The 14,878-nt window shown below is 43.2% G+C and overlaps 1 protein-coding gene across 1 annotated transcript; it reads right to left on the bottom strand.

Annotated features, from left to right (window-relative positions):
* Window positions 1–2,011: 2,011 nt before the first annotated feature.
* On the bottom strand, window positions 2,012–4,756 carry LOC121269951 (bcl-2-related protein A1-like). Its single transcript, XM_041175122.1, has 2 exons — window positions 4,200–4,756; window positions 2,012–2,361 (listed from the first exon to the last, which is right to left on the bottom strand). Exons 1-2 carry the CDS (start codon window positions 4,623–4,625, stop codon window positions 2,215–2,217), a joined length of 573 nt encoding a protein of 190 aa, XP_041031056.1. The 5' UTR covers window positions 4,626–4,756; the 3' UTR covers window positions 2,012–2,214.
* Between the last annotated feature and the right edge of the window lie 10,122 nt (window positions 4,757–14,878).

The following is a 14,878-nucleotide window of genomic DNA, read 5'->3' on the forward strand; positions in this document are numbered from 1 at the left end:
TTTCTGCAGTGCATCTTGTAGATGGTACACACTGCTGCTACTGTGTGTCGGTGGTGGAGGGAGTGAATGTTTGCAGGTGGGGTGCCAATTAAGTGGGCTGCTTTGTGCTGGATGGTGTCAAGCTTCTCGAGTGTTGTTGGACTGCACTCATCCAGGCAAGTAGAGAGCATTCCATCACACTCCTGACTTGTGCCTTGTAGACAGTAGACAGGCTTGGGGAGTCAGGAGGTGGGTTACTCGCTGCAGGATTCCTAGCCTCTGTCCTGCTCTTGTAGCCACAGTATTAATATGGCTAGTCCAGTTCAGTTTCTGGTCAATGGTAACCCCCAGGATGTTAATAGCAGGGGATTCTGCAATGGTAATGCCATTGAATGTCAAGGGGCGATGGTTAGTTTCTCTCTTGTTGGAGATGATCATTGCCTGGCACTTGTGTGGTACAAATGGTACTTGCCACTTGTCAGCCCAAGCCTGGATATTGTCCAGGTCTTGCTGCATTTGGACATGGACTGCTTCAGAATCTGAGGAGTCACGAATGGTGCCTAATATTGTGCAATCATCAATAGACATCCCAACTTCTGACCTTATGATTGAAGGAAGATTATTGATGAAGCAGCTGAAGATGGTTGGGCCGAGGACACTATCTTGGTGAACTCCTGCAGTGATGTCCTGGAACTGAGATGATTGACCTCCAACAACCACAACCATCTTCCTTTTTGCTTGGTATGACTTGAACCAGCGGAGAGATTCCATCCACCACCCCCCACACCCCGCTCCCCCACACCCCCCCAACCCTCCAATTCCCACTGACTCCAGTTTTGCTAGGGCTCCTTGATGCCACACTCAGTCAAATGCTGCCTTGATGTCAAGGGCAGTCACTCTCATCTCACCTGTGGAGTTCAGCTCTTTTGTCCATGTTTCAACCAAGGCTGTAATGGAGGTCAGGAGCTGAGTAGTCCTGGCAGAAACCAAACTGAGCATCAGTGAGCAGTTATTGCTAAGCAGTGCCGCTTGACAGTATTGTTAATGACCCTTTCCATCACTTTACTGATGGCATTAGCATCACTGAATTCCCTACTACCATAGACCAGAAACTGAACTGGAGTGGCCACATAAATATTGTGGCTACAAGGGCAAATCGGAGGCTGGGAATTCTGTGGCACGTAACTCATCTCCTGACCACCATCTACAAGGCGCAGGTCAGGAGTATGATAGAATACTCTCCACTTGCCTGGGTGAGTGTGACTCCAAACACTCTCAAGCACAATCCAGGACAAAGCAATCCACTTGATCAGCACCCCATCTACCACCTTAAACATTCACTCCCTCCACCACTGACACTCAGTAGCAGCAGTGTGTACCATCTGCAAGATGCACTGCAGAAACTCACCAAGACACCTTCGAAATTCATGACCTCTACCACCTAGAAGGACAAGGGCAGCAGATAGATGTATATGCCACCACCTGCAAGTTCCCCTCCAAGCCACTCATCATCCTGACTTGAAACTCTATCACTATTTATTCAAATTCCTGGAACTCCTTGCCTAACAGCACCATGGATATATCTGCACCAGATGAACTGAAGCACTTCAAAGCAGTAGTTCACCACCACCTTCTCAAGGACAATTCAGGATGTGCAACAAAGGGTGGTGTTATTGCAAACAACACTAGTATCCCATGAAAGAATAAAGAAGAACTTCCTATTTTCTACCCTTGTGTTATTCGTCTCTCCCAGTATTTTGGATGAGTTTAAATTGAGGCCTTGGCTGTCCTCTCGTGCAGATATAAAAGATCCCACAGCTCTATTTTGACCTGGGTGTCCAAGCCAAGAATTATTCCTCAACCAATATTACTAAAACAGATTATCTGGCTATTATCACACTGTTTGTGGAAATTTCCTACATTAAAAAGTGAGTACACATCAAAAGTACAGCATTCACCGTATGTGTTTTGAGACATCCTAAGATTGTAAAATACTCTATATAAATGAAAGTCATTCTTACTGAAACATTTATTTAAATTAATAATGTGCATTCTATTTATTATAATATAATTCAGGGTTTTCTATATCTCAACTTTTTGTATTTGCTTTGATTCAAAAAGCTCAACAAAAGATCAATTAGACCAAGTCCAGTACAAGGTTCTCACTTCAAGGCTCAATGTTCGTGTGCTGTTCTGGCTTCCCACATGTAGAGTTTTTGGTGTTTCTCACTGTTTTCAGTGCTGGTAGATCACAAAGGAAAATGCAGCAACGATCCCTGTGATAGCAGCTAGCTTTGCATAAGACAATAGGGGGCTTTTTTGCTGGAAGTATTTCACAAACCCGGGGTTGTCGTGCTGGAAGTATTCCACAAACCCTTTCTCCTATTTAAAAAAAAGTAAAATTCATTAGTGAATGAGGCATCATTGATGTTTGCACCTGTTTTCAAGATGTTATTATATGTGCACAGTCAGGTCAGTTTTGTAATTGAGTTCTCCTGGTCAGTTTAACATGATGGACGCATATGTTGAGAATTTGAGCATGGAGGCTAAACACACAAATGATTTGCAGGCCATGAATTCCCTGCCATTACTTTATTGGGTGGAAAGTCACGCAGCCGTGAATAATTTGCGTGTGAGAGATCAATGCAGCCACATTTCTGACATGTGAGCCTGTTGAGTGTAACTCTATGTTGGATGCACTAAATTGATTTTCAATTAAAAATTAAATTACTTTTTTTCCACTAAACATGTTATGTATATAATTTTCGGTTTGCTTTTCTGTATGCAGTGATTAATGTGAACAGAGCAATGCAGACAGAAAGAAATTACAAGGCCATATTTCTTAGTTTAGTCTTAATTTCTTCATAATTCTACTTTGCTACTGATGCATAAAGAAAAAAATAAATCAGTAAGAGATGTGACAAATCTTGAGTTTGGTTTAAAAAAGGTTTATATTGAGACTTTTACTGTATCATTGCAAGGAGTTTTTTTAGCTAGAGAATTTCTCCCAACTTCTAATAAATATCTCCATTATCTTTTCTCAGTTTTGTTTCTAAGAGATTACTCCATGAAGTAGTTTGTTCCAAGGAGAGGAACTGAGAAAGGAGAAGGGGCACGGGTCTGCCATTTGAGGCACACACAACCAAGAAGGGGAGAAACACAGCTTCTGTTCAACTACTAACCTGAGTTGGACATAATAGACATTGGCATTTCTCTACAGGAAGGAAGTACATTTAAATGGTGTGCTGTCATGGCTTCCAGCATCAGGCCAATGAGGAACTGACAAAACTAGGGAGTGTAAAACGAATCTATAGATGGGCAACAGAGTGGTAGATGAAATTTATTACACAGTCAAGTGCAAAGCACTATCCACTGGAACAGAAAGTGAGTATTGTAAAAATATTATGGATGACACAAGGATCTAGAAGATGTGTTACTTAACATATGAAAGTAATGAATAAACAAAACTAAAAGCACACTGAATATGGTGCCAGATTAGATGAGTACAAGTCAGATGATGCCATGTCAGAGATCAGATCTCAGCTGTACTTCCTTTTGGCCACTATGGCATCAATAAAAGATTGAAGCCCTGCAGTGGTGCAGAGAAGAGCCACTAGGGAAATCATTGGAGACATAGGATTACAGTGTGAAGAAATACTAGAAAAACTAATTCTTACACCTTGAAAGGAAAGTAAAGAGGGAATCTTGTGGAGGTGTACAATAGATGTGTTCGGAGCTGGGCGCTACTTCAAGCTAAGACAAGACTTGAGGACAAGGGAGCATAAGCTGAAACTGGTAAGAAGCAGATATCAGAAAGGACTTTGTCACACAAAAAGTGACCATTTTCAATGATGGGTAGTAAAAACTTTACATTCATTCAAGGTGTGATTAGCTGAGGTGATGGGAGAACAGGATTTGTTTCTGGAAGAGTGAACCAAGGGAGAGCAAATTGCCTCGCTATTTGGACATTTCTTGCGAACGCTGTCGAGCTGCTTGCTCACTTGGCACAGAAGTTAATGCCTGGGGTGAAAGTAGTGCCTTCGTTGTTGAGTGAATATCCTCAACAAAATATACTAACTGTATAATAACATGTGAGCAAATAACTCATCAAGGATCACCCGCCGATTGGTTCATCGACAAACTTTCATGCCCTGCAAAGAATGGGAATAAGAAAGTAAACCTGACAGGTTAGTTGTTGATGAAGTTTAAATTTTTCCTACCCAGCCACCGTTCTCCTTGATCCAGGCAGCTTTGTGAGTCCAGGTGTATTGGGCCACGCACTCAGCTATTTCCTCAACCAGTTCTTCCTCTGGAATGTCGTTCCTTCTCAAGTGCCTGACTAACACTCCACAAAAAACGTACAAAGCCACAAGCCTGCCCCAGTTATCAGTCCCATCTGAGTAAACCTCCCTCAGCAGAACGGGGAGCGCTCGCTTCGCCGCCTCTATTGAGCCGACGTTGAGTTTGTTGATGCAGAGTTCGAATTCCTGCTTCTTAATTCCCTGTAAGAAGGTGGCAGCCTTGCGCAGAGTTTTCGCCACGCTGTTCGTTGCAGGAGCCGACTGGGATCCTTCCAGCGCAAACGTTAAATAATCCTTTATTAAAAAGTAGACGAACCCCTTGGAGTCTGGACCTTCATGGCCCATAGTGAGTCCTGGTCTCGTACTGCTTCCGCCGACTCAGGACTGCTTCAATTTATAAACCAGCGACGTGTTTTTCAAAAACCCAATTACGCATCAAAACCGAAAGGAGGAACCAATGGTTTTGAATAACCTCGGATTTTCCATTTTGACAATTCTGCCCATGTCATTCAGGACCGCCCACTTCTACCCTCCATTCTCAGTCCACCAGATGGAAACTTTAACCCGTGGAATCCTAAGAGACCATAAGACATAGGAGCAGAAATTAGGCCTTTCGGCCCATCGAGTCTGCTCCGCCATTCAATCATGGAATCGTCACAGCATAAAAGCAAAAAAACTGCCCATGCTGGAAATCCAAAACAAAAATAAAAATACCAGGAAACACTCAGCAGGTCTGACAGCATCTGCGGAGAGGGACACAGTTAACGTTTCGAGTCCGTATGACTCTTCAACAGAACTAAGGAAAAATAGAAAAGAGGTGAAATATAAGCTGGTTTAAGAGGGGGCGGTGGGACAGGATGAGCTGGATAGAGGGCCAGTGATAGGTGGAGATTGCCAAAAGATGTCACAGACAAAAGGACAAAGAGGTATTGACGGTGGTGATATTAGCTAATTAATGTGCTAATAGGTGACATTAAAGGTAGAAAGCAGGACGAGCAAGGTACAGATAGCCCTAGTGGGGCTGGGGTGGGGGGGGAACGGATCGAAATAGGCTAAAAGGCAGAGATAAAACAATTGATGGAAATACATTTAAAAATAATGGAAATAGATGGGAAAAGAAAAATCTATATAAATTATTGGAAAAAGGGGGGTCGTAAAGGGGGTGGGGTTGCAGCAGAGAGTTCATGATCTAAAGTTGTTGAATTCAATATTCAGTCCGGAAGGCTGTAAAGTGCCTAGTCGGAAGATGAGTTTGCATTGAGCTTCATTGGAACATTGCAGCAGGCCAAGGATGGACATGTGGGCATGAAAGCAGGGTGGGGTGTTGAAATGGCAAGCGACAGGGAAGTCTGGGTCATGCTTGCGGACAGACCAAAGGTGTTCCGCAAAGCGGTCACCCAGTCTGCGTTTGGTCTCTCCAATGTAGAGGAAACTGCATTGGGAGCAGCGAATGCAGTAGACTAAATTGAGGGAAGTGCAAGTGAAATGCTGCTTCACTTGAAAGGAGTGTTTGGGCCCTTGGACGGTGAGGAGAGGGGAAGTAAAGGGACAGGTGTTACACCTTCTGCGGTTGCATAGGAAGATGCCGTGGGAGGGGGTTGAGGCGTACGGGGTTATGGAGGAGTGGACCTGGGTATCCCGGAGGGAACGATCCCTGCAGAATGCTGCCGGGGTTGGGTGAAGGGAAAATGTGTTTGGTGGTGGCATCATGCTGGAGTTGGCAGAAATGGCGGAGGATGATCCTTTGAATGCAGAGGCTGATGGGGTGATGAGTGAGGAGAAGGGGGACCCTACCATTGTTCTCGGAGGGAGAGGAAGGTGTGAGGGTGGATGCGCGGGAGATGGGCCGGACACAGTTGAGGGTCCTGTCAACCACGGTGGGTGGAAAACCTCGGTTAAGGAATAAGGAAGACAGGTCAGAGGAACTGTTTTTGAAAGTGGCATCATCAGAACAGATGCGACAGAGGCGAAGGAACTGAGAGAATGGGATGGAGTCCTTACAGGGAGCGGGGTGTGAGGATCTGTAGTCAAGGTAGCTGTGGGAGTCGGTAGGCTTGTAATGAACATTGGTGGACAGTCTGTCACCAGAAATTGAGACAGAGAGGTCATGGAAGGGAAGAGAAGTGTCAGAGATGGACCATGTAAAAATGATGGAGGGGTGGAAATTAGAAGCAATTGGAAGCAACTTTCACAATCACACGACATCCCAAAGGCTTAGCCAGTTAAGGACCCTTGAAGTGCAGTCACTGTTGCAATGTAGGAAAGGGGTCTGCTAATTTGAGCACAGGAAGATCCCACAAACAGCGACGTGATAATGACCAGATAATCTATTTAGTGATGTTTGTCAAGGGATTATTATTGACGAGGCTATAAGGGATGACTTCTCCCATTCTTTGAACAATAACATGGGACCTTTGACCTCCACTTGAGAGGGCAAATGAGGTCTGGTTTAATTTCCCATCCAAAATCTTGGTCAACGCCAAATCTAAGCTGATACCCCTTGGTGCAGGATTATTGCTTAATCTACCAGTTCAGAGGTCACCTTTTGAAAATCAGACAGGGAATTGTCTTGGTGTTCTAAACAATATTTATCCCACAACCAATATCACCAAAACAGGTTATCTGCTCAATTATCTGAGTGCTGCTTGTGGGAGCTTGCTGTGCACAAATTGATTGCTATATTTTCCAACAGTGGCTGCAATTAAAATAATTCATGAACGTACAGTGAGTGCTTTGATATATTCTGAGGCTGTCACAGGCATTATTTAAATGCAAACTTTCTCTTTTAACCATCAACATGAATGACCATTTCTACTTTTTCACTGTCCATCATGTAGTAGCTTTGAAAATTGGCGCAAGTATACACTGGGCATAATATTTCAATAAAAATAATCTTCTGTGCCAAAAACAGGTTATTTATGTACAAGAATTTCATCATGGTTCAGATTTTAAACACATCAATTACGATAATTGAAAAGGTCAGAACCGACAGCATTAGAACTGCTCAGCCCACGCACTTAGTACATTCTCACACAGAATCATTTCCATAACCCACTTACTGTATCTGGAATTAAAATAAGCTCAAAATAAATTTAAAAATAAATAAGCCCGTGAGATGACTTGGCCTCTTGTACTTTGGGAAAGCACGTTATTGCTTTCGGTAGATGAAGCTAAGACTATCCGGTAAATTGTAGAGTTAAACCTGTGCTCTTCAGGTCAGGACACACCTGTACCCTATGCTACCAAGGTGTCAGCAATCTGATCCTTTATAGGTCAGCGACATGAGTGTGAGACATCCTTAATTTTAACATTTAACATTTTTACCAACACAGTAGAGAATTTTGTGGTGAACATTTTCTGTCTATATAAAAAGTTTCTAGTCTCCATTATTTAAGTGCACAGACCACCAAGCCTGATGTGCCATAATAACAATATTCCCCATAATTTGCACAAATTCAGGCATTCCTAACTGATCTTGGTGATCTGGTATGGGATTTTCCCACCTAAGAGAGAACAGCACTAAGATCAGCCCTTTCCATATTATGAAATTCAAGCAGAAAAAAAAAACAGCAAATAGCTTTTTGTACTTTAATGTTCTATCAACCAAAATTTGCTGCTGGGAAAATAATGGTGAGTTTAATGCCCATGCTGTAATTAAAGTAGAAAAAACCCAGAAATCTTTGGCAAAGAAGCAGCATGGTTACAGGTACGAATCACCACAAATTTCCAAAGTGGGGCGATGGGAGCGAGTGGTGAAGAAGAGGCCAGAGTTCAAAACACGCTGAGTTCTCAGAGAGAGTTGAAAGGTTTAAAAAGTTTACTGAAATAAAACCAATGCTGTGAATTAAACACAAGGAGGAGAATTTTAACGCTGAGGTGCCAATCTAGCCACTGAGGATGGGAGATGGGCGAGTGGAACTTGGAGCAGGATAGGATACAAGCAGCAGAGTTTTGGATGAATTGAAGTTTATGGAGGCTGGGGGATGGGAGCAGAGCATTGAAAGAATCTATCCTGGAGGTTTCAGCAAAATATAGACAGAGGCCGGGGTACAGAAAGGTGATGCTATCGAGGGAAAGGTACTTTTACTCTTTGTAATGGAGAAATTATGGGATTAGAAGTTCAGTTTTGCTCTTTGCAGGAATACCTTTTCCCTCTCTGTGTAAGTTATCATTTTTAAGCATGACATCTTTTAGGTTACACTCAACTGATGTAGCATCATAAGTCAACATTCTGCTTGTGTTATTTATAGCTGCCCCACCGTCCTTTGATGGGCTACATGACAGAACTACCATAACACCCAAATCCCTTTCCATTCACTACGATCCATATCTCTATCCCATCCATGGTATTCTTGTTACATTTGTTCCCCTTCCTGCCTCTGTGTAATACCTTGTAGTTGTCTTGATTGAATTTCATCTGTTAATAACATTCCCAATTACAAATCTTATCTAACTCACATTATCAGTCCCTTCAACTATCTCCACAGCTCTTCCTAGTTTAGTATCATATGTGGCCTTGATCAGCTTGCATTGGTTTCATGAGCACAGATTGAAAACAGCAGAGTTCTAGCACCATTCCTACAGCTACTTGCTTATCCATACACCAGTTTTCGCCTCTGCTTGCAGTTTCAGTAACAGCCTGATAAACCCCATCCACACTGACAACTTTCTCGAGGAAGTCCAGTTCAGTCAGACAGAATTTTCCCCTTTTACAGCCATGCTAACTATTATTTATTTGATTCACTCCTGGTGATTGATTCCACTAGTTTAGCATTGTGAAGTTACACTGATGTGTCTGTAGTTCCCTGGTTGAGATTTGTTCATTTTCATGTTCAGACTATGTTAGCTTGCTTTCATACAAGTGGAATTTCCTCCACTTGACTGACTTTAGCTCTTCACAAATGTTATCACATGTCTCCCTTAATCTCTTGGGGTTGGGGATTTAGTTGTTCTGAGCCCTGTAAGTCTGGCTAGAACATTCGTATGGTTGATAATGAGGTCTTTTAATGAGGCCTGTGTTGATCACTCTCATCACAGGAGGTGAGGCGAGAGGGACTGCCCTTGACATCAAGGCAGCATTGACCAAGTGTGGCATCAAGGAGCCTTAGCAAAATTAGAGTCAATGGTAATCACAGGGAAAGCTCTCCACTGAATGGAATAATACCTAGCACAAAGGAAGATGGTTGTGGTTGTTGGAAGTCAGTCATTTCAGCTCCAGGACATCACTGCAGGAGTTCCACAGGGTAGTGCAGGAGTTCCTCAAGGTAGTTCCCTAGGCCCAACCATCTTCAGCTGTTTCATTAATGACCTTCCATCATAAGGTCAGAAATGGAGATGGAGAAGTAACTGAAAAGCATTCTGGGAGAAGTCAGCGCAGTCACCACAACTCAGAAGGCGATCAAGGAGAAGGACTCTTGCACTCCACAGGAGGAAGAGCATCCAATAGAGGGTGGTAGTGAGAAGTGACTGAGCAGCATTCTGGGAGAAGTCAGCGCAGTCACCGCAACTCAGAAGGGGATCGAGGAGGACCCACTGTCAAAGAACAGAATAGCCCCAAACATTACATTGCTGTAGTGTTTCCATCCATCCCTCCCTCCCTCCTCAAACCAAGAGAGAGAGAGAGAGGCAGTACCTTCAGGAGTACCTGCGACGGACACTATTCTGAAAGTGGAATTTTTTAAAAAGCAGCTGATTGGTGAATAAATCCTGGTGAGTTTTTTTTTCAATATGTTAATGTTTTTCATTGCTTAATACTGAGGTAGGAGCTAAAAAAATGTATAGAATAGTACTGTACAAGTATAATTAATCAAGAAACAAGGTTCCTAGCTAACATAAATAAGGTCCCGAGCTAGCGTATTTTTTAAGGGAGTAATTAGCTTAATCAAGAGGGATGTCATGGCAGGAGAACTCAGACCCATGATATGCTCCTCCTGCTGGATGTGGGAAATGAGGCATGCTTCCAGTGTCCCTGGTGACCATGTGTGCGGAAGGTGTGTCCAAATGCAGCTTCTAGCTAACCGGATTTCAGAGCTGGAGCTGCGGGTGGACTCATTGTGGAGCATCCGCGATGCCGAGCAAGTCGTGGATAGCACGTTTAGCGAGGTGGTCACAACGCAGGTGAAGATTACACAGGCAGAAAGAGAATGGGTGACCATCAGGTACAGTAAAAGACTCAGGAAGGTAGTGCAGGAGTCCCCTGTGGTCATCCTCCTCTTTAATAGATATACCACTTTGGATACTGTTGGGGGGATGGCCTCTCAGCTAACAGCCAAGTTCATGGCACCATGGGTGGCTCTGCTGCTCTGAGGGGCGGGAGGAAAACAAGCGGCAGGGCTATAGTGATAGGGGATTCAATAGTTAGGGGCACAGACAGACGCTTCTGTAGCCGCAAACGTGAATCAAGGATAGTATGTTGTCTCCCTGGTGCCAGGGTCCAGGATGTCACGGAGCGGCTGCAGGACATTCTGAGGAGGGACGGTAAATAGCCAGTGGTCGTGGTACACATTGGTATCAATGATGTAGGAAAACTAAAGGATGAGGACCTGCAAGCTCAGTACAGGAAGTTAGGAGATAAATTAAAATGCAGGACCTCAAATGTAGTAATCTCAGGATTACTCCCAGTTCCACATGCTAGTGAGAGCAGGAATAAAAGGATAGACCAAATGAACATGTGACCGGAGAGATGGTGTAGCCGGGAGGGATTCAGATTCTTGAGGCACTGGGACCGGTTCTGGGGAAGGTGGGACCTGTACAAATCATACAGGCTGCACCCAGGCAGAGCCAGGACCAGTCTCCTTGCAGGGGCTTTTGCTAGTTCTGTTGGGGAGTATTTAAACTAGTGTGGCAGGGGGATGGGATCCCAGGAGTACGATCAGAGAGGTCAGATTCAGATCAGAAAAATGGAGGTCGAACATTAGCTAGGGACATTGTGATAGACATGGAGTTACAGGAGAAGCAAAGTTTACAAAGTGTCCAGCAAGGGAAATTGATGGGGTTAAACTTTATACTTCAATGCAAGGAGTATTACAAATAAGGTAGATGAGTTAAGGGCACAGGTAGACACATGGCAACAGGATTTCATTGCTATAACGGAGACCTGGCTAAAGGAGGGACAAAACTGGCAGCTTAATATCCCTGGTTATAGTCTTCAGACATGATGGAGTAGGAGATAAAAAAGGAGGGGGGTGTGGGGGGTAGCACTAATGGTTAAAGATTCAATTCCAGTTGTGAGAAGGGATGATATACTAAATGGGTCAACAAACGAGGCTTTATGGATTCAGCTTAGAAATAAAAAAGGGGCAGTCACACTACTGGGAAAATACTACAGACCCCCAAATAGTGAAAGGGAGATAGAAGAACAAATATGTAGGCAAATTTCTGCTTGTAAGAACAAGACAGCAATAATAGTAGGAGACTTCAACTATCCTAATATCAACTGGAATTCAAACAATATAGGGCACTGAGGGAGAAAAATTCATGCAGTGTGTCCAGGGAAATTTTTTCAACCAAGGGTTAGTGACAAACCCAACGAGAGGAGATGCAATTCCAGACCTAGTCTTGGGGAACGAAGAAGGGCAAGTGGGTGAAGTGACAGTTGGCGACCATATCAGGGACAGTGATCACAATTCAGTTAGATTTAGCATGACCATGGAAAAGGATAGAGATGAGGTAGGAGTAAAAGTCTTGAACTGGGTGAAGGCAAATTTTGCAGAATTTTGGCTGAGGTGGACTGGACAGCACTGCTGGAGGATAAAACAGTGGAAAACCAGTGGGAAGCACTAAAAAGCAAGATCCTAATTGTACAAAGTAGACATGTCCTCTACAAAAGTAAGAGTGGTACTGCCAAATCTAGACCCCCCTTGTTGTCTAGAGGAATACAGGGGAAGATCAAACAGAAAAAGAAAGCATACGATAGGCACAAATAGAACTAAGCACTGCAGATAGCCTAGATGAATATAGGAAGTGTAGGGACGAAATAAAAAAGGAAATAAGGAAATCAAAGAGAGGGCATGAAAAAAGATTAGTAAGTAAAGTTAAGGATAACCCAAAGATATTTTACCAATACATTAATGCTAAAAAGTTAGTTAAGGAAAATGTGGGACCTATCAGAGATGATGACGGAAACTTGTGTGTAGATGCGGAGGCTGTGAGAAGGGTTTTGAATGAATATTTTGTCTCCGTGTTTACAAAGGAAAGGGAGGATGTAGATATAGTAGTCCAGGAGGAACACTGCGAGATATTGGACGGGATAGTCATAAAGAGAGAGGAAGTATTCGAAGGGTTGAAATCCTTGAAAGTTGATAAGTCACCAGGGCCAGATGAATTGTTTCCGAGGCTGCTGAAGGAAGTCAGGGAGGAGATAGCAGATGCTCTGAGGATGATTTTCCAATCTTCACTAGATACAGGGGAGGTACCGGAGGACTGGAGAAATGCAAACGTAGTTCCATTGTTTAAAAAGGGATCAAAGAAAATGCCAACCAATTATAGGCCAGTTAGTCTTACATCAGTGGTGAGCAAATTAGTAGAATCAATCCTGAGAGATAGGATTAACTGTCATGTGGAAAGGCATGGCCAGGGATGGTCAGCATGGATTTGTTAAAGGAAGGTCTTGCCTCACAAATTTGATTGAATTCTTTGAGGAAGTGACAAGAAGGGTTGATGAAGGTAGTGCAGTGGATGTTGTGTACATGGATTTTAGCAGTGGATGTTGACAAGGTCCCACATGGCAAATTGGTCAAAGTAAAAGCCCATGGGATTCAGGGTAATGTGGCAAACTGGATAAAAGGTTAGGTTTATAACAAGAAACACCGGGTAATGGTCGATGGATGCCCTTGCAAATGGAAAGTTGTCTCAAGTGATGTTCTACAGGGCTCCATGTTGGGACCCTTGCTTGTTTGTGTTATATATTAACGATTTGGACGTGAATGTGGGGGGCACGATAGGGAAATTTGCAGATGACACAAAGATTGGCCAAGTAGTGGATAGTGTAGAGGATAGCCATAATCTCCAAAACGATATAGATGGGTTGGTGGAGTGGGCGGTAAAGTGGCAGATGGATTTTAACATACGGAAGTGTGAGGTCATACATTTAGGGAGGTCAAACAGTTACAGGGATTACACAATAAATGGGAATATACTAAGAGGGATAGATGAAATGAGAGATCTTGGCGTACAAGTACACAGGTCCCTGAAGGCAGCAGTTCAAGTAGACAAGGTTGTAAAGAAGGCATATGGAATGCTCTCCTTCATTGGCAGAGGTATAGAATATAAAAGTAAGGATATAATGTTGGAATTGTATAAAACACTGGTGAGGCCACAACTGGAGTATTGGGTGCAGTTCTGGTCACCACATTACAGGAAGGATGTAATAGCTCTGGAGAGAGTGCAGAGGACGTTTACAAGAATGTTTCCAGGGTTAGAAAAGTGTAGCTATGAGCAGAGATTGGATAGGTTGGGGTTATTTTCCTTAGAACCAAGAAGGCTGAGAGGTGACTTGATTGAGGTGTACAAAATTATGAGGGGAATAGATGGAATGGGCAGGATAAAATTGTCTCCCTTGGTGGAGAATCCTAGAACCAGGGGACATAGATTCAAGATAAATGGCAGAAGATGTAGGGGGGACATGAGGAAGAACTTTTTTATGCAGAGGGTAGTGGGTGTCTGGAATTCGCTGCCCAAGTTGGTGGTAGAGGCAGAAACTCTAAACTCTTTTAAAAAGTACCTGGATCTGCAGCTTAAGTGCTGTAAGCTCCAGGGCTATGGGCCAAGTGCGGGAAGGTGGGATTAGAAAGGGCACCTGGGTGTCCTCAGGCTGGCATTGACAAGATGGGCCAAATGGCCTCCTTCTGTGCTGTAACTTTTCTATGGTTTCTACAGAGTGTACAAATATTTGCTTTTTATCGGCATCCTTTAAGGTTTTCATCCCTTCCATGCCTACCTTCATAATCTTATATTAGAGGAGGAATTTCTTGCTGTTATGTTTAGCATCTACAGCTTTATTCATTTCCAGTTCTCTTTAATGAAACTTTTGAAGTGCTTCTGAAATTTCCATCAACCAAGAGCCCGCTCCCCCACTTCCTTCTTCCTGCAGGGTTTTTGGCACCAATTTTTCTTCCTCATTTCACTTCTGATTTGCTCAATGAATCATTTGCACTCTGCTATTTTGATTTAAAGTTTAGCTTCAGCAATGTATGTGAGATGTCCTTTTCTGTAATTTTCCCTGTACTTTCCCTGTTGTTGTTGACAGATGGATCATGAGATTTCATGCTTTGCTAATTCTGACTCTAAACCACTTCCTGGTTTACACTTGGTTGATTGTAATGCCCAATTAATACTGTCTTCTTGCTTTCATATATCCTCTTTTATCACTTGAGACAGTACTCTGTCCTTTCTTGAAGTGGAAGCTGATGGTCAGTAACAAACCCTAAGGGTTATTTTTTTCTCTTTGCATTAGAAAACCAAACTTGGCATTTCCCCCTCCTAATAGGATCTACTTCCTTTACCACCTTGCAATGATGACGTATGAAACGACACCATTCCTCCCATTTCTCTATCTATTCTATCTTTCCTGAGCATTCTGCACCTTCTCTTTCACCCCA

The sequence above is a fragment of the Carcharodon carcharias genome, chromosome 26 (genome assembly GCF_017639515.1).
Source record: "Carcharodon carcharias isolate sCarCar2 chromosome 26, sCarCar2.pri, whole genome shotgun sequence".
In the NCBI taxonomy this organism is placed as follows: Eukaryota; Metazoa; Chordata; class Chondrichthyes; order Lamniformes; family Lamnidae; genus Carcharodon; species Carcharodon carcharias.

Coding starts and splice junctions, on each gene's coding strand:
- LOC121269951 (XM_041175122.1), bottom strand. CDS start 4,625: ATGGGCCATGAAGGTCCAGACTCCAAGGGGTTCGTCTACTTTTTAATA. Junction 2,362..4,199: donor TCAAGGAGAACGGTGGCTGG/GTAGGAAAAATT, acceptor TTTTTTAAATAG/GAGAAAGGGTTTGTGGAATA.